This window comes from Crocodylus porosus, unplaced genomic scaffold (genome assembly GCF_001723895.1).
Source record: "Crocodylus porosus isolate Cpor-Errol unplaced genomic scaffold, CroPor_comp1, whole genome shotgun sequence".
Classification (NCBI taxonomy): domain Eukaryota; kingdom Metazoa; phylum Chordata; order Crocodylia; family Crocodylidae; genus Crocodylus; species Crocodylus porosus.
Window position 1 is genome coordinate 108575645 of NW_017728906.1, and position 20700 is coordinate 108596344.

Consider the following 20700-nt stretch of genomic DNA (forward strand, 5'->3'; position numbering starts at 1 on the left):
TGGGGGGACTGAGTGCCCACGTGCTTGCAAGCATGTGCCCCAGCCCAGCAGGTCAGTCCATGGGGGAGGGGCAGGGGCAGAGGCAGGAGCAGGGGTAAGTTGAGTGGGGCCCTGGCTGGGTAGGACTTACCTGCTGGGAAGGTGCACCCCCAAACAATTTTTTCTCTCTCTGCCTCCCCCGTCCCCCCTTACAGACTTGCCTGCTGGGCAGGGGGTGGCACCACATGGTAGACCTTGGGTTGCTTTTAAATGCAAGTAGGTGATCTCCTACTTAGAAATGCTGAAGACCACTAATCTATTTATTAGTGGTGTTTCATTATCATGGAAAATGTGGATTTGAAGTTACTTTTAACTGAAAATTGGTGATTTTTTTTTTTAAATCAGACAAAACCAGGATCCCTGGTAATGATGTTTAGTTTTGGGATTATATCTGTATTTTCTTATGTGTAAGCGTGCTCCAAGCTTAACGCATCCTTCATGAAAAATATGAAAAAAAACTAAAAGTACTATGTACAATGGAACTTATATGAGCCCTGTTACCATAGTATCCAAGGACCTCAAAAATCTTAATTCATCTTCACTGAATCTCTGAAGATTAACCCTTAAAATGGGAAAAATTGACACAAAAACAACTTCACAATTTGCCCATAGTAATACAAGAAGTCTGACTGAATAGAGAGCTTAGCACAAGTTTTCCACTATCACCTTCATACCCAAACCGTCTTTCCTTTTGAATATACACACACATATTTCTCTGAAGGCAAATGTCAAGCAACAATGATGAAATGTTAAGATTATTCATATATTAAAATAAATTCTTGTCATAATTCTGCAGTACACTGTTATCATGACAAATGAGAAGTGACAAAATGAAATCTACTTAACAGCACTGTTAGCAATGCAACCTTATTACAAGTATGTTTTCTGAAAGACATTCTAGGCACAGTTATAACTGCACCACAACTGTTTCTTTACAACAAAAAGGATGCTCATGCTCATTAAAACTGCAGTAATTCAACAGTTTATTTATACAAGATAGCTTTTTCAAAGATGCTGCAGCTGAATTGACTCAAAGTTCCCATGTAGATGTTCTACAAAAGGATGTGGATTAGGGAAAAATATTGTCTTAAAATCTGAATTTAAAGTTAATGTTCAAAGAAACATAAAAAGTAGGGTTAGACAGGATCTTGTCGGGGTCATCTAGTCCAACCCCTTGTTCAAGGGAGGATTTTTCCTAACTAATAAGAAATAAAAGTGCCAAGTATTTGTCTAAGGTTCTCTTAAAAACTTCCAAGGATGAAGATTCATAGGCTCGCTGGGCAGGCTGTTCCAATGCTTAACCACCCTCAGTCAGAAAGTTCTTCCTAGTATCCAACCTTAAAATTTCTTCCTGCTGCAACTTAAGACCATTGCTCTTAGTCCTGTCCTGACACCACAGAGAATAGTCTGATCTACACTGTCTTTATAACCATCCTTCAGATACTTGAAGACTGTTTCCAAAACCCCTATAGTCTTTTCTCCAGACAAAACAATCCTAGTTCTTTCAGCTTTTCCTCGTATGTCAGGTTTCCCAGGCCTCTAATGATTTTTGTCACTTTTCACTGGACTCCTGGTTTATCCACATCTTTCTTGAAGCAAGGGGCCCAGAACTGGACACAGTATTCCAGGTGTGGCCTCAGTGTCAAATAGAGCAGGAAAATGACTTCAATTGATGTTCCTATGAAAAACCCCCATTATGTTATTGGCCTTTTTTGTAACAAGAGCTCGTAACTACTAGGACCTTTTCTGCACTACTGAAGCTGAGCAAGTGATTACCTAGTCAGACGTAATCCTCTACACTTCCAACTTACCACAGTTTTGAAGTCTTTATCGGCTTCATCAAATTTTCCTTGCTTAAGTAATAAGTGTCCTCTTTGTAATCTTGCCTGAAATAAAACAGTGACCAGTTTTGTATTTTACAAATGAGTATTGGTAATCAAAAGAAATCAAGTCAAGCTGTCCATAAATCTACTAGAATGGCATTTTTTTTCACCCCACCCACAGCTAACAAACTGAAACAGAAGCAGTCGTAATAGCACCTACTCTATCCCTCCCTTTCCTGTGCCTCATTCCCAAATGAAACAACTTTGTTGGAAAAAAATGTTGATTGTTAATGGCAGGTTCTATCGCTGCATACAAAACTATGGCTCCAATGAACTTTATTCAGCAAAGCAAGCATTTAGCTGTTAAGACAGCACTCCTACATTCAGGCTTCATTAATCTATGGCTTTTTGATGGGCTGTAGCAAAAGGAAATTCCCTGTCCTTATTGTTGAGTCTTCAGCAACAGAATTCTTATTAAGTTTTCAGTTTAATATGTATTATTTTGACAGCTAGAGTTTACACATAATATGAAGGTTGTTTGAGCCAGAGTTTATTGCTCCTGAGTGTGCCCTTTGCACATGTGCCCAGGACTGCAGCACGTTGAGCTGGGGCACAGCAGAGCTGCTCCAACCCAGCTCAACGTATGGTAGAGGGGCTGGCTGGGGTACAGGGGTGCTTCAGTGTGGGGGCTAGCCAGCAGGCAGCCCCCACACTGAAGGATCCTTGTGTTCCAGCCACCCCATCAGTGCTTGCACATACATTGTGGTGGCATAAATAACTCCATCATATAACAGTACTTGTGTCTGGCAGTACTATCCTACAGTGGGGTTAATTAGTTTACTCTGTCCTAATAGCACCACACACGCAGATGGTGACATTTTACTGCAGAGCCTAGTGGGAAACTCCTCAATAAGTGTCTCATGTAGGCATCCCCATTGACTGAAATTTGGATATTTTAAGATAAAGAAAAGTATATTAAATGCCAATTAAGAACTGCAACCACCCTTTCTTGAATAAACTAGATTAAGTGAAATCCAATGACAAGACAAATTTATTGCTAATAAAACTGTTCAACTCCCAAAATTGGTTTAAAAACAGTTTTTATGTATCCAATTCTGTGAGGAAAGGAAAGGAAGACAAATTCTTTTCCTATGCTGACTGGAATAAGGTCACTTACAAGTAGTTAATTTTGTGGCAAAAATCCATTTCACGTCTTGGAAGAAAGAAATTGCCAAATTTGTCATTACAACAAGTATGATGTAAACTGGATTTTGCTACCTAGTCAATCTTTACTGTTCAAATTGAGTGCAACTCAATCCTTTCTGGGTATTTATTTTAAAACCCAAGGAGATGTTGCTCAGAAAAAAAGAAGTTGGAGGAGAAAGGAATGAAGCAGGGGGGTTAATTATCTTGGGAAAATGCCCAATGGTAATTTCAGCTTTATGAATCTCCCAAAAACTACCCAGTAACAGCTCGTGGTAAGCTTGGTGGTAATCCTAGAAAAATCATTCGTTTCTTGATTGGCAACCAATTTTACTGCACATGCGACTCCTGTGATATACCACACACCTTCAGAAATGCTAGCAGAGGATATGGATTTGCTGACTGTATTTCAGGTACAGAAACAAGATTTAGAGTGAAACAAGACTAGTGCATTTGTCTGCCAATAAAGGAGCATTCTGTCCTTCCTCATTTTAAATGCCCAAGTCAGGGTTCTTAAAAAGTTTTCTTTTTTATACTATGAGCTAAAAAATGAATCTTTTTTGAAACAAAACACTATTTTATTTTACCCTGAAGGAATCCTGATTCTACAAATCCAGCATTACTTACTGATGTGAAATCCTGCTTAAGTTCAACCACTTTACTTAAATCACGAATTGCAGCTTTAGATTTGCCCATGGCTAAATACACTGTGGCTCTTCTGTAATAGGCAATGTAGTTATCAGAATCACCCTCTGCAAGTGAAGAAATAGAAATGAGAAAACTGCCTCAAAGCAATTCAAAGTTAGGATACAGCTATGTTATAATAAGAAGTACCGTTACTTGAATTGTAAGCATTTAGCGAAGTAACATTTGCGCAAAGTAATAATTTTACATCTTATCTTGCTTATGTAATCAGTACAGAGATGATATGAAGATGGCAACATGGCTAATAATTAGGAGTTTTGAAGTTGATTGTGACCTGTTATTTCAGTTCTGGAGTAAAATTAAGCCACTGCATACTACTAAACTGTTACCATAAACTACAAGCTTACTTTTGGAAACATGTTAACTCTTTCATTCTTCATTTTGGTTTGCATGCATGCATCACATCAGATGCACACAAGTCATATAAATAATCACCCCAAATGACCAATATTTCAGTTAGCATAGTGTTTTCACCAATTCATAAGCTCCTTATTTTACATGCAGGTAACAAAAACCTTGCATTTAATTTTAACAACAGTTGTATCAGACCCTTATATTTAAGTCTTAGTGGCAAAAATAAATTGTTCAGTGATGCTGAAGCTGGAGTGATTACACAGCCTAGCATTAAGGTTAACGCATCCTAAAAATAAAAATAAGTGACTAGGCAACTCTTCTCCAACACTCTTTGTTACCATTGTTCTTTAGGTTTCTCTTGCTTCTTGCTAGAATCCCATTTTAGTGTAGAAATCCTGACCACAAAGCCACAATAGTCCAAAGCAGTTTCTGAGCATGGTACCCTAAAGGTACACACAGAAAGAATATGGTGCTCTTAATTCCAAGATGAAAATAACAATGATGCGACTGCAACTAAAATGTCCGTCAGGCTACTCATTGGACAATGTCTTCTAGTTTAAAAGTGTATGCAACTTTGTAGTGTATAAGCTTTAGAGATGGGAATGTATGTACTTGTAACATAAAAAAAGATGGGTTTATTCCTCACTTAGTAAATCTTACGAATTAAGCTTGAAGTCTAACAAATTAAACAGAACATCCTAATAAATTTCAGTATGTAGCTGTGCTTCACAGCTAATAACCTTACTAGATGGAAATGTTCTCAGTTCCCTTGTACAATCATCTGCCTACTAAGTAGACAAATGCCAGCAATCAAAAAGGGTAATAACTTTCTACCCTTACACTGCATGCCACTCCCTAAATAAGTACTATGGCTTCCCAAATCTATTTTTATTATCCAAAACTATGAAGCTTCACTAACTAACATTTACATTTACGAAGTACTACTCCACAGAACACATGCATATCCATGCATATCCTTAAACCTGTTCTAGCTAATACAGCCTTAGGCAGTCTATAAATGAACAGTTCTTATATCCAGCAGAGTAAGCTGTTTATCAATGAACACACAAACTCTTAAGGATTAAAACCACCAAGGTGCAAGAAAGCTGACCCAAGAGAGCTGATAACAAGAGTGTTCCACCACCAGATGCTGATCTTATAGCAAGCAGAAGATAGTTTTCCCTCAGAGCTCCCCAGTAACAGCAACGAACAGTGTCCCATATCTACACAGAGAAAATGCAACAGCCCATCAGTCACATAACTTGGGGAAGAAGTTAAGAACCAGAAACGAGGAGTAAAGCAGGAAGAAGCTTGCTTTTTACTGCTAGTTTGCAACAGGAACATTGTACTGGCTGCAGCTAAAGGAAAAGGGGCTATTTTCTCATCTACTAGTCCTGCAATCTGAAGGAGGGGTTTTCAACCAGGGGTACACATACCCCTGGGGGTACTCGGCAGCGGACGCTGCTGCACCACCAGCACTTCTGCCACCACCCATGCCACCAGGATACTCAGCTGTGGGGGACCACCCCCCTCTGGTCACCAATCAGCTGATGGGGGACCCCCTTCCCTGCTTGTCAACTGGCTGTCAGGGGGTACACTGACCCAAAAAGGTTGAAAACCCCTGATCTAAAGCAAGCAAAGACCTTAAGAAAACAAAGAGGTTTTTTTGATTAAAGTACATGTAGTACTTAGTGCACCAGCCAAGTTGATGATTTTTGCTTAGAAAAATTGAAATCTGAAGGAAGAGATTTGGATAGACAGCTTCAACATGTTTTATACCATTAACTTCAGCATGGTGAAGTGACAAATACATTCAGTGAGGGAACTTATATTCAATTTTCTTCTGTTTTCCTGTCCTTCTTGAAGGGACTTAACATATGAAACAAAATAATATTAGTATACTGGTCTCAAGTATTTAAATTTTAGATCTATTTTTAGTGCAGCAAATTCTAAATAAGTTATTCATTACTAGCATTAAGAATTTACTACCCTTAGCCATGCATCCTCAAGAGGTTAGCAGAACTGTCACCATATATTTCAGTATAAACCAAATAAAAAAGTTAAAAATTTTCATTTGTAGCTATGAAAGGTAATTGGATGTACTGGGTTATAAACAGAGGAATTACTGCACTCTCATTTGAATGCATGTAGACAGCCAGATTTGGGAAAATTCTGGCAAGATTTTCTACCAGGAAAACAAACTTATCTGAAGATGCCTGAACAGATGTTTGGCCGAGCAGAGTTTGTATGCTGATGCTGCACAGCCAGGGGAACTCTGTGAACATCTCTTAGAGGCCTCTGTGGTCTCTCAAGAGTCTGAAGACAGGGGCAGCAGTGAACATGGGTTCAGAGTTAACCCATCTCTCCCTGCAGCACAATGTGGAACAGAGAAGGGGGCAAGATCTGCTATCTAATCAGCTGGAACAGCAGAGTCCAGCAAGCAGCACTCACTGTCTCCCTGAGTGGGGCAAAGAGCAAAACACCTGGGGAATCATGCCATGGTTTCTCTCTGAAGAAGATGCATACAGACATTTATTCTCTCAGTTTAACCCTGGTTGTTCCAGGGTTATTTTTTGCTCCTGAATGTCTGTTCATTCATAGTTTCTACTGAGAGAGCACCAATTCTCCCAGAAGAAACTGAATGCCTGTATGTGACCCCTGTAGACACGTCCTGGCTAATCCCAGCCACAAATGAAATCAAATATCAAGACTGAGGATTAGTACACAAACATGCTTTTACACAGTTTTTGCATTTAGACCTAAATGCAAGGTCTCAAAGACCTGGTTTATCACTGCATAACATCTTGAAGTTTGTTTTCTACCAATCAAATGTATATTTTGTTATACTATAATAAAGTTAATTTAAAAGGAAAAAGAAAATCACAGCAGTATACCCACATGCCATTCACTGATGTAAATAAAATGCAAAGACTTTGGCACCGCCCTGCAGCACAAGAAAAGCTCTAATGCGGGTAATTAAGTATTGAGAAACACCAAAGCAAAAGAGTTTGCATGCAATCCAAGAAACAAACACACCCAAAATGTATAATTCTTCTTCTAGGGAACTTCTACTCTACCAATGAATTTATGAGAATTACAGAGTCAGAAACACACTGTGTTTTAGTTCAAGGTTGAAAAAAAAAAAAAAAAAATCTTTAAAACATGACGATTATTCCCCCTCCTATAATTGTATAGTGCTTTAAGAGAAATGCATTGGATTCCCACAGAATTGAAGAAGCAAGCAAGAAACATTCCCATCTATATCCTTTTTTAAATAAAACATACTTTAAACTTTCTTTTTAATTTCTCATCTTGATAATGCCAGGGACAATTTACAGGACTATATCACAGTCCAGTTGTTTATAGAAAATTTGCTGCATATGCAAGGCTTGGTGTTCCCCCGCACTTGATTTATATGATCTCCACCCTGGAACCTCAAAGGTGACAAGGCACAGGCACACTATACTACAGAGGATCTCACTTAAGTTACCACTGCTCTCAAAGCCCTTCTCAACTCTGCAATCCTGAATATGCACTGCAGCCCTCCCCCCCCCACCCGCTGTGATTTGTATGACTGGAACCTTTTTATTCCCCACAAGCAATTATGGAGAAAAGGGCAAGAGGGGCTTCAATATAAAAATTCAACCAAACGTGCAGTACAGTAATTTAGCTGTCTTGAGATACACACCTATAGCTGTATGAAAGTGAGACAAGGCATCTGCTAGCTGTCCAGCAGCCAGTAACTTCTTGCCCATTTCAAGTTGTTTTTCTACTTCTGCATTTATTCCACATTCAGCTCCTAAGGAAATAAAAACAAAAGAAAAAAAGGCAATTTTGGACCAGTTCAGTTCTAGTATAGTTGGCACTTAAAACCAAAAATGGAAAAAAAAATAAAGTTTTTTTTCTCTCCGTAACACACAAGCCATGAACTTTAATTTTTGCTTTTCAGCAGCCATGAAATCCCTCCTTCAGAAGAGCCACAGATACAAAAGCATGGGTTACATTTTCTAATTCTCTATACCTGGAGTTTTCTACCAAATTTAGTGATCCTACAAAGCCACCTTCTTTGTTATATCTGTTTAAATATCATAAACTACTAAATTAAAAGCCATTGCCAGACGTACATTTCTAGCTGCCCTAGGGTCACTGACCTATGGACCGCATGCCAGATCTGGCTCACAGCAGCTTGGGAAACCAGAAACACTTCAGCCACAGCAGAAAAGGAGGCGTGTACCCAGAGTCCTACTCCTCCTGTTTCCCCACTACAGCTCCTGCTGATTGCTGGGAGGGTGGGGAGAAATGCAGCTCTCAGCAGGGGTTGGGTGGTAAACAGCGACCTACAGAGGTAGAAGGTTGCCACTCCTTCCCTATGCATCTTTTGGACATATAATAGTTTGTATAACTACTGCTTTGGCCAAAAATATTCCTTTATGACAAGGGATCCCGGTTTTCTCTGATAAAAACAAAATCCCCGATTTTCAGGTTAAAAAAAGTAACCCAAAAATCAACATTTTTCCATGATCAAAATGAAACACCACTATATATACACACATCTGTGTATCAGATGAGTTTCATTTTAAAATCAGAGAAATGTAGATTTTGGGTTAACTTTTATAAACCCAAAAATGGATTTTTTTTTTTTTTTAAATCCTGGTTTTCTCCAATTTAAAAAAATCTCCAATTTTCAATTAAAAAAAAGTAACCCCAAATCCACATTTTCTGTGATTTAAATTAAAAACTATTAATATGCAGAGACATCTATATCTATATATACACACACACACACTTGTGTTTCATTTTAAATCATGGGGGAAAAAAAGTGGATTTGGGATTACTTTTTTAACTAAAAAAAATTTCAATTTGAAAATCGGGGAAAACCAGGATCTCTGCTTATAACTAGGCTGAGCCCCCCCTCCCAACACACACAACTCATTTTCAGGACACCTATTATAATTCTCAACATCCAGTTGGAACCAGCCTCGGAAATCCGCAACTGCCCTGGCTAAACTGGACACATGGTTACCCTACTTGCAACTAAAGTTAAAAGCCTTCATTTAAAGAATCATTCAGGATACACGGCAGAGTGAACAGGAAGAGGTCTTTTAAGCTTCATTTAACAGTCCATGTGTTATGCTGCAATAACTTCTCACCAGTACCCTCAGACATGTCAGTCCTGTCGCATATGCTTTTGGTTGAAGATCTTTACAAAATCAGTCTCTTAATACAGGCCATTGGACACATGCTGACATTGTAGAGAAACATGTAAAATACAAACAGGCCTTGCCTAGAATGATGATTCAGGTTTCAAGGCCAACTGGGGGCCAAGCACTAGATCTGCAATAATAAAACTCCCCTGGAGCACAGTTCAACAAGATGCATGTGCCGGCTTTTGGCGCATCATGCCAGGCGTCTGGAAGCACCCAAACAGCAACAGTGAAATGCTCAATCTAATCTTATTTCTGCTGAAAGAAATGGCAATCCTCGTCCATGTAGTGGTGGAAAGTATTTTCACCAAATATCCTTTGTCCGTATATCTGTAGGAAACAACTGGGAATTCATACCTATTGTACTACTTTCATAGAAATCTATGAATTTAAAATCACACACAGGTAAAACTTAACTATCTTCTAGCTGACCCTCCCACAATCAGAGACAACAGAAAGTAAAAACACAGCACCACTAGACTGTCTGCATTGATCATTACAACTGCCTCTACCTCTATAGTTTAGTAGCAATTTGAAAATTATAACAAAATGTCAATTTTTTTTAGTTAACATTTCATACTGAGAAAGTGTCATCCAATTTAAGATATAATGTTAGATTATACTTAGTTTAGACCTTAAAAGTAGGACACCAATTTGTTGCTAAAATTATTTAAAAACTAAAAGGCATACTTCAAACAAAAATCCATTTAAAAAAGAAGTCATTCATTTTTATGCACGAGGAAATAAAGAATGGGTAGTAGTATAAAATAAACTATAAATATGCACATCAAAAAGAAAAGTGCACAGAAACAATTAATGACAACGTTCCACTTCAAAGTAACTTTGATAAGAGACAGATGTTTTGCTCGATCATCTCTCTCTTTGTATCCGCTGCAGTTAAAAAAAATAAAATTTTGGCAGTGGACCGCATCAGAAGCAATCTGGAAACATCCTTCATAATGACAAGCCACGGTGAAATTATCATGTTTGTTCGCAATAAAACTGCACTGGTAAAGGTTAGGTATCAAACTGCCTAATGTTAAACAGCATTCTTCAGGTCAATACTTACAGAAGGAGACAACACTACCTGCTTCTTCTCACCCTACAATAACACTGCAAACACAATACAAATTTATACCTCATTCCCCCCATTCCTTGAAATAGTGCTGAAGTCTGAAGAAGCTGTTTCTGCTTCCTTGTTCATGCATCATTAATCATGTCAATGCTGCTCCAAAAATAGCATTTACACACGTTCTTGTGCAACATCTTTCATATGTCGCCCTCCATTATTATAATACTTGTATAATACAACTGGGAAGAACAAAGGACTCTGGCTAAGTAAAACAAACAAACCCAAAGGAGCTGCTCAGGAAGACAACTTTCATTAGCTTTACTATTCCTAAAGAGCAAGAGAGATTCATGACTGCAACGTATTGTTCTAAAATGCTTTCCTCTCTCTAAAACTAGCTATTCTTAACCTTGTTAAAAATGAAGGTAGCCCTCTGAAAATCCCAGCTCTCAGCTTTCGTTCATTTTTTTCATAGTCAAAAAACAAGAGCAACTCTTCCGTTGCAAAGAACTCAGAAAGACCACAACAGGTCAGGAAGTTTTTGACACCGCAGATTCTTGTTTGAAATCTCTGAACTTACCTTGCAAATCACGCGCAAGTGTTTTCATACCAGCCATGCTAATATTGTGCAATACCATTAAAAGGATCTTGCTGTTCCCCAGTTGATAATGGCTGCTCTAAACACTTAGTACCTACTATTTAAATTAAAGTAGCATTTTCCAGTTTACAAAGGTTGTCTGTCCAATGCATTCACTGCTGCAGATATGCTCCTGGAAGGAAGTCACAGGTGCCAAATACTCTCAGACCTGCCGCGTAGGCAGAGCTGGTGCAGAGGGCTTTGTAACCCAAGGCCTGTTTCAAGTAGGAGAATCCCAGCAATTAATCCGAGGCCTGACAGCTGGTAAATGGGAAGTGTTAAGGGAGGTCAGCAACAGTACATGGATACAACTGGTTCTCTGACCAAGACACTAACAGTCTTCACTAAAATAGTGGATACCTTGTTTCAGGAGAGCAGCAAACATCTAATCCCTGTGCTACCTCCACCCAGTGCACAGTACTTGCCAGGTCCACACCTCTGGTAATCACAATGTCTAATGCTATCATTCACATAACGCATACAGAAAATATAAAAAAACCACATAAGATCTGAAGAGGGAGTGAGTGCAGATAAAGACAGCAGCAAAAATTTCTAGCATTACAGAGGAGGAAATGGATACCAGTAACACAGAACCTTCAGGAAAGGCACAAAGAGGTTCACCAGTACAGGATACATCTGAAAGTACTGCAACATTTGATGTCAAACTGCCCACCAGCCCCTTGAAGCCATCAGCTAAAGCAGTGGTACCCAATGCATCTAGCCAGTGAGGGGCTAGTCTGCAAGTTGGGTCAGCTAGCCCCACATGCCCTGGACCAGCCCAGCACAGCAGTCCCACCTCTTCATGCCAGAATCAGTTCATAGCACTGGGTCTGCGGCATTCAGCGTGTAACATGCAGGCCCAGCCCAGGACTCGCAGGCAGCACCACAGGTCAGATGACAGGGCTCCACTGACCACATCTGGCTCTCAGGCTGTATCTTTGACACCCCTGAACTAAAAGCATTGGCTAGTATAATTCTAAAAGTAGGTCCCAGAGGATACCTGGAAAGGGAGGAGGCAATGTTAACACCAGCAACCTCCTCCTCCCCCACCCCAGCAAAGACTATGGAGTAACTTTAAGCAACAAAGCAGACATCCCTCTCTCTCTTCCTTACCACCACTCCCCAAAACCTAAGTCCTGGGGGAGGGAAGGAAAAACAAAAAAACCCCGCCAGTACTGTTCCATAACAATCTGTTTCAGCTTCAGATCAGGAAGAGAAATAACACTTTGACACCATCCCTGGGTAAGTGGTGAGAAAGAGGAGTCCTGAAGAGGTCAGAGGACTGGTAACAGCAAACCTGGCTAAAAACGCTGAGCTCTGTGAAAAGCCCCTGTTGACCTTACTCTTCTTTCCCTCCACATAACCCCTTTATTTTGCTGCTTGAAAGGAGCAACAGAAGAAAAACAGGAACACCCCAATAATCCCTTTCCTATTCCAACTGGGATGAACAAATATCCATGTTCATAAAGGGGCTTGTGCTAATCCTAAAACTGCATAATATAACAGCAGAATCCTACAGAAGAGCCAAAGCTCATTTTAAGCCAGCTCCCAGAATACTAGAGGAAGAATGGCAAAGTCAGTCGTTGGGTTTTTGGTTATAGCCGTGTTGGTCTAAGGACCTAGGCAAGCAAGGTTCTTTGAGTAGATGTGATATCTTTTATTAGACCAACTATGTAGTCCAACTACTCAGTTGGTCTAATAAAAGATACCACACCTACTCAAAGAAACTTGCCTGCCAAAGTCAGTCATGATTCACATTCAAACAAGATAAAACCAAGCTTATCAACTAGCATCCACATAAGACTTCAGTTTAAGACTTGCCTGTTATATAAGTTCTGAAATCAGGGGACTTCTACAAACAAGTTAAAAGCTGGAAAGATGAAACTATTTTTAGAAGAGCTGAAAGACTGGCAATACTGAAAAACGTGAGGTATAAAGATAGAAATAACTATCCTTCCAATTCAATAGGTTTCACAGAAGACAGGCTTGCAAAGTATATGTCTTTTAATCAGCAATAAATTCACCCATCACTTCTTCAACCATCCTCAGTACCCTCCTTCAGGAGAATCTCCTCAACTCTTTCTGAAACCAGAGAGGTTGTGCTCGGGACCAGAGAGAAACAGAAGGGATGACCTGTGTTGCACAGGAGGCAGGCCCCCAGTAATACTTCAACATGATATATTTCAGCAATATGCAAGTCAACAGAACCTAGTGTACCACCTAGTGTATGACAAAAAGATACTAGTCGTGTATTTTGTTAGCTTCACATATACCAAATAAAGTGCTACTTTGAAAGAGATATTGCGTCTCAGAAATTGTGCCCAATTACATCACATTTTAGCCACCCTAATATGTTCAGAATTGTTTCTTATGAGAGCTGTGTCCAATGTAGTTCCACATGGTACCCTTCCCATCAAGATCATCAGTCTACTAAAGCTCTCTGTTAGAAAAATAAATCCAGTGTTAGAAAGGAAACGTATGCCTACCGCAGCCACAATTAGCAAGGCACCAGGTCATGCATACTATGGCCATATATAAGAAAGTGACTTGGGACAGTCTGGCACCTCTATACCCACAATTATCAGCATAATGGTATGGCATCTCCAAATGCTTCAGAATACGGAAAACTGTTTAGACCAGGGGCCAGCAATCTTTTACATGCCTTAGGCTGAAACAACACAGCTCCAGTCCAAAATTGGCCAGGTGGCTACAGCTGCGTGACAGTACTGTGGAGCCTTGCTCATGCCCACACTAGGGCCACACAGCTGGAAGCTGTGCTCATGCTGCCGCTGTGCTGGAACCAGGTATCTGGAAACTGTGCCTATGCTACCCCTGCCCCATCCTGGGCTGCAGAGCAGCTCTCCATTGCCTGGAAGCTGTGTCCATGCCATAGCTGGGGCAGGGGATGTGGTGTGGAAACTAGAAGCAGCAGCACCATGGACATAAGGCATCCTTACACATGCTTGGAGGGGGGGCAGTAGTTAGAACAGCTCTCAGGAACCACTAATTAAAATGCCCGCAGTGTCTCATGTATTCAGCACCCCATGCTTCAAAATGGCAACAAGGATGCTTTAGTTAAAGTACCCTCACCACCGTTTTGAAACATGGGAACACTGAATACATGAGACGCCAAGGCTGCTGGACCACTCCAGTTAGAAAGCATCAGAGCAGGCATCAGCATGCATAGGTGACCATAGTTTGCAGATGCCTGGCCCCAGCAAAACTCCCCACCAGCTGGAAGCAGTACCCATGCCACAGCTGAAGAAGCATTGGCTGTGTGGGCACTGCTCCTAGCTGCCAGGCACCAGCACAGGGACAGGCACAGGGAAAAAAAATCCCTCCTTTCTCCTCCCCCAGCTGACAGGCTGCTGAAATTACCCGACCTGTATCAGACCAGAGCTAGGAGGGCTACTAGAAGTGGCATGGCCCAGCCCTTGCACAGCTCCTCTTTTCCTGATGCCACCATAGGCAAAGGCAAAGCCCTCCAGCTCCACAGGCCAAATTCAGCATTGCCAACTCCTGGCTTAGACTGATTTTTCTGACCACAATTAGTTTGCTTCCTGTAGCAGAAGTATCCAGAAGATACAACACAAAGTTTTGACACAATCGGACACTACAGGTTAACATGTTCCAACTTAATATTACATTGTCCATCAGCCAGCAGAAGCACATTTCCATTATAATTTCTTATTAAACATAATTTTGAAATACATTTCAAATGCAACCCTGGAGAAGTCCACAGATTTACTCTTGGCTGCAAGATTTACACAGGGTTCTTTCTACTGTGCACATCACCACCAATGAGAAAGATCAAATCCTGCCCTCAAAGACACCCAGTAAAGCATCCCTGTTCTCAAACTGCGCCCTTACAGACACCTGCACAACTCTATCAGCCCTAAGGTAATTACACAGGTGTCACAAAGGGTACAAGTCTGAAAGCAAGTTGGCTGTATAAGTACAGGTGGGGAATATAATCTGCCTTGAAAACCCTATTACTGATGCCGATGCAGGAAGTGTTTTTTTAAAAAGTGATTGTCAGAGACCTAGGCAAACTTCCAAATAAGCTTTTTTTTTTTTCTTTTTTGCTTGGCTTCCAAGTAAAAAAAAAAAAAGTCAGTGAGAGTTGAATAAAGTCACTTTTTAGGACCAAGGCAGCCGTTTCAACTTTCAGGAACTGGCCTTCTACTAGTGGCTCCCAAAACACTGGGAAAGCAAAGCTCTTGCTGCCACCCTGACAGAACTCTTGATACATGCGATTTTCCAGTGTGGCCAAGATATGGTATTTATTTATTTTAAAGCAGTTGTTGGTTTTAAAAAGACAGTGCCTCCACTCTTGAGCCTGGTGTCTTCGTTACAAGAGGTACCTGGGGTAGGGCTCGATCTGGGGGTTTATTCTTTGCCAGACTAACTGGCCCCCATCTCCACCCCCCTTAGAAGCCTGGTCAGTCCCCGCTTCTGCAGGCAAGGTCAAGCCAGCGCGTTTCTCCACAAGGCAGCAGGGCACCTCCCGGGTGAGCTGGTTTTTGTCAAGACTGGGCTGGGCCCAGCTCTAGCTGGCACTGCCCACTCCGCAGATTCCCCCTTCTCCTCCTTGGCTCCTGCTGCCCCAAGTCCCCTTAGCCCTGCTCCCCTCACCCCTAGCACAGTGGTTCTCAACCCTTTTCTGTACCAGGACCCATCTGGAAACATCAAGGCCCAGTCCCAACCCAGTGCTCCCTACCCCCAGCATGCATCGGGGGGGCAAGCAGCCCCTGGCAGGCTGGAACTGTGCCAGCCTAAACCGGAAGAGCCGCGTTGTCCCACGTTTCTCTCCTTCTCAGGGAGAATCCGTTTTCAAAGTTCGTGCACCACCCCCTCGTATATTCTTGCGACCCGCTCTTGGGGCGGAAACCCAGGGGTTGAGGAAAGACGCTGCCCTAGCACATAGCAGCTGCGTCCCAGCACAGCCCTGGGCGGCGCGGGGCAGGAGCCAGCCGGCAGTTCGCGACGCGCGCCCCAGCCTCTGCCCCCCGCGCCCTTCATCGCCCCTGCCCCTGCCGCGCGCGGCGCCCTCACCCTGGTACTGCAGGTCGAAGAGCACCAGCAGCAGGGGCAGCGCCGAGCCCAGCGGGCGGCCACGCGCCCCCGGACGCACCATCGCCCGCGCCAAGCCCCGAGACAGCTCGGCGCGTCCCGCCCTGCCCCCGCGTTCCAAGTTCGCCGGGGTGGGTCGTGGGCGCCGCGGATTGGCTGCGCCGCCGCTCGCCCCGCCCCGCCCCGCCACTAAGGACACGTGGAGAGCGCAGAGGAGGCCCGCCGCGTGCGCCCCGCGGGGGCCTGGGCATGCGCAGAAGCGCGAGATGAAGTCGCTGAGGGCTTTGCCCTATGGCGGGAGGGCACATGGGCCCGTCTGGCCCTTTTAATAACTTGCTTGTGCCTCCTCCTGAGCACGCCGGGCCTGGTACGAGGGTGTTGCTCTCTCGGTTTCTGAGCGGGCAGAGCAGATTTGGGGGGCAAAGTTCTCCTGCAGGTAGGTGAACATTTCACAGGGGCAAAAGTCTTGGTGCCAGGGCCGACCTGGCCTCAGCCAGTGCCTTCTCACTTGTGTGGCAGTGTTGGCAGGCATTGGCAATGCATAGGGGGTGCATATGGGTGCATGTGCACCCCCTGAGCGTGGTGGCACACCCTGTGGGGAAAGGTGCCACTGACACCGCCGGTGGCATCTGTGGGCAGTCCACACTCACCACTGGCAGCTGCTGCCGGTGGTGGCTGTGGGTGGTCGCCGGCCACTAGTCGGCACTTGCCACACACCCGCCACCGCATGCAGGAGCTCGCTGTGCCCCCCCCAGCCTCCAGGGGCACAAGGCGTTCATGTTGGCAGGTGTACGATCATTATCCAGAACGTGTACAAAATCTTAAAGACAGTGTCCAAGGAAGCTTGGGCAGATGTTCTCCAGGGAGATGGGTGACACAACAAACTTGTTCACTGGCATGGCGTGGTGTCGGATCAAGCGTTGTAAAGTCGAAACTGACCTCAGAAAGCTAAAACGGTTTCAGTTTATAAATGTTGTAAGTACAAAACGATGTAACTTAAAACATTGTAAGTCGAGGACTGCCTGTACTACAGTTTGCTCCTTACCTTTTCTGATGGGCAAAGAGCTCCAGTCCCACGGCTCCAGCTGCATGCACCTGATCCACACGCAATGCAGTGAGAACTGGCGGCAGCTGCTTTGTGATGGGAGGAAGCCGCTGCTCCAGGATGGGGTGGCTGAAGGTGGATCCCGGCTTCAGGCACAGGACTCTGCCACTGCCTGTGTGGACATAGAAACTGGCTACTCTGCTCCCAGCTGCTGAGTGAAACCAACTTGCGGTGGGGAGATGGCATGCCTTGGCCAGCTCCATTGCCTCAGCAGTGCTCCTTCCCTCCCTCGACATTCGAGTGGGTGCAGCCACCTGCTAGCAAACTACAGGCCAGCTCTGAACTTGGTTCATGGGGACAGCTGCCCCCGATGAGAATGGGGGGCAGCTCAAACCACCCTACAAGCCCTGGGGGTGCTGCCCCCTGTAATGCAGCTGGTGCCAAGTCTCAGCCCCCTACCCAAGTCTTAGCTCAGCTGCTAGTTTGGTTTCATGGGAGTTGCTTTGGTTTTTACCTCCATCAGCTCTTACACACCCTGCAGCAAGCATAATCTCGGCTTCCCCCTGCTAACCCAAGGGAGCTAGGCGCTTGCCCTCCCAGCCTTGCCTTAGAAGCACAGCATAGAGAAGTAGGGCTGGAAGGGACCTCCCTGCTCACCAGGCCTCTAGTGGCAAGTCATAGCTGTGTAGGTGGAGAACACTCAGAGAAGATTTCTAAACTAAAGATACAACTGCTGAAAACTCCAACCTAGCATTAACCTGGATCAACATTTGTGCAGCTCACAATGCAAGGTGTAACACGGCCCTAAAAGAGCTAGACAAAGGGTCTGCAGAGGTTGCTAGCTGCTTCACAAATCAAGTTCAGTGTTTAGGTTTTCTCATTCATGTACACCTGTGTGATCACTACACTTTATTTATAATTTTCTTGTATTTCCTTCAAGTTAGGAAGGAAATATACTTCAGCATGCCATCCCTACTAGTGAAGACAATCTTCTATTATCAGCTACATCTTGGAAACCTACTCATTGTTTCAGTAGGTCCCTGATGTCTCTCCTAGAAAATATTTTCTTTGATTGGAGCTGTTTTACCTTGGAAACAATAAGCTTCACATAGTTTGAGTAGTTTGTATGGATTTTTCTTACCTATTTCAATGACTGCGCTGTTAGAGACAAAACAGCATGACTGAAGAAGTTTACGTTAATTCTATTCAGGCAAAGGCTTACTTCTGATACCATAGCCAGTATTGTAACTAGAGTGGGGGAGCTGTCCCAGGAGCTGACCTGGGAAGGCAAAAGCAAAAAAAAAAAACACTGCCATCACACGGCATGATTGTGTTGGTGTCATGAAAATCAGCTGGATGTTTTCCCTGGCCCCATGTGCCACAGCTGCCCCGGGCTGCTTTATGCTCTATAACTGCTTTATACTCAGTAACTCCGACCACAGCAGTTACAGCAGGAACATTTCAAACATAATTTTATATCATATTTGAGCAGCCTAGGAACATTCAGAAATGTGTACATCATATGTCATTATGAGATTTTTGCTTTGCAGTACTCTTCAACAGGAGGAATATAAGTTTAAGTGAGAACCAGTTCAGCAGTGCACAGAAACCATATTTGTGGACAAGCACCAACTCTTTCCACTGTTTGTACTCCTTATCTGCTAGGGCTCTTAAGTGTTGTGGTAATAATACGTTAGTAATTTAGAACTTCCTCACATGATTCATTCCTGACTCTGTCCTCCTCTTTTTACAGATGTATGTGCCTGGTGTTTTCTCAGAGGAGAGAACATACTAGCCTTTTTCTTCAGGATGCCTTTTCCAATAAGCCTTTATTTCAGCCTACAGTGCTAACGATTCTTCTGGAGGGATTTCCATGGTCAAAAAAGTTTTGCCACAGGGACCACATTGTACCAAACCACTCAAATCCAGTGTTACATCACTTTCGGTTGTTCTGGCAAGCCTGCTGTGTTGGTAGTATGATTGGCTGTATGCATCCTCTGTTGGCCACAGTGTCAAGGCTATTAATCTAGGAGCTATTAATCTAGCCAGAGTTCACATTTTTCTTCCTTACTTCATTCCTGAGCCAAACATGGAATAGAGACCAGATTATTTATGCGTATTTAGAATCACAGAAAATTAGGGTTGGGAGGGACCTCAGGAGGTCATCCAGTCCACCTCCCTGCTCAGAGCAGGACCATCCCCAACTAGATCATCCCAGCCAGGGCTTAAGAATAGAGACTCTACAACCTCTGTGGGTAACATGTTCCAGTGCTTTACTGCCCTCCTAGTGAGAAAATGTTTTGTAATATCGAACCTCAACTTCCCTTGCTGCAACTTGAGAGCTTCTGATATCTGCCACCACTGAGAACAGTCTAGCTCATATATATTACTATTATATATAATAGTGGTGTTTCAGTTTAAAAATTAGGATTTTTGGTTATTAGACAAAACCAGGATTCCTGGTCATAAGACAGTGCCGACAGCAGGCCCAAAAGTCAGTTAAGACTCCACAGGAGTGACGTGGGTTTTGCATATGCTACACCAATGAGCTGCCTCAAAATTATTGTACATCTTGAACACTTTTACTGTTATTGATGGTATATCACACAAGGGTTGAAATTGTCATACAAATATGACAATTATCCTGTGGTTTCATACTCTTCCTCTCCTGACTCACCCCAGGCTCTGTCCTCCTCCTTTTCCAGATGTATCTGCTTGGTATTTTCTCAGGGGCGAGAACATACTAGCCTTTTTCTGCAGGATGTCTTTTCCAATGAGCCTTGATCTCAGCCTACAATGCTTCTGGAGTGATTTTCTACACATTCTGGATAATGATCGTGCACCTGCCAACATGAATGCCTTGTGCCTGTGGAGGCTGGGGGGGCATGGCAGGTGTTGGGAGTCCAAGAAGAGTGGTCATTCCTTAAAAAAACGATCCTCCAAGCCCAAAGGGTGACACTCCCAATGCAGATCAAAGGGGGCAAGAGTGCTTAAAGCCCTATGGCTCAAAGGTATCCAGGAACGTCTCAAAGCTAAAAAGGAGGCATATACCTAATGGAAGAGAGGGACCATGACCAAGGAGGATTATACCTCCATTGCTCGAGACTAGGGGGGCTGTTAGGAGGCTAAGGCGGAGACGGAACTGGGACTAGCGACCCAGATCAAGGATAACAAGAAGTCCTTTTTTAAAGGATTAGGGTTAGTGGGCCAAGCATTAGTGAGGAACTAGTTAGGGAGCTTCTGGAGGGACTGAATGTGTTCAAGTCAGCCGGTCCAGACAATCTCCACCCTAGAGTACTAAAGGAATTGGCGGAGGTCATTGCAGGACCCCTGGCATGGCTTTACGAGCACTCATGGTGCTCTGATGTGGTGCTAGAGGACTGGAAGAGGGCCAACGTGGTTCCCATCTTCAAAAAGGGGAACAAGGAGGACCTGGGAAACTATAGGCCAGTTAGTCTTACTTCGATCCTAGGCAAGCTGTTCAAGAAAATTATGCTGGCACACATCCATGAGGGGCCAGCAGGGGATTTCATGCTTAGGGGCAACCA

The 20700-nt window shown here is 43.2% G+C and overlaps 1 protein-coding gene across 1 annotated transcript in view; it reads right to left on the minus strand.

Moving 5' to 3' along the window:
* The window catches only part of DNAJC3 (DnaJ heat shock protein family (Hsp40) member C3), a 48872-nt gene extending 32650 nt beyond the window's left edge, over positions 1-16222 (minus strand). Inside the window, exons 1-4 of the mRNA XM_019529740.1 lie at positions 16090-16222; positions 7813-7923; positions 3693-3817; positions 1851-1925 (exon numbers count right to left, since the gene is read on the minus strand). Of these exons, the coding sequence (XP_019385285.1) occupies positions 1851-1925; positions 3693-3817; positions 7813-7923; positions 16090-16171 (393 nt within the window). The 5' untranslated portion in view covers positions 16172-16222. The remainder of the gene's footprint in view (positions 1-1850; positions 1926-3692; positions 3818-7812; positions 7924-16089) is intronic.
* Positions 16223-20700: the final 4478 nt, after the last annotated feature.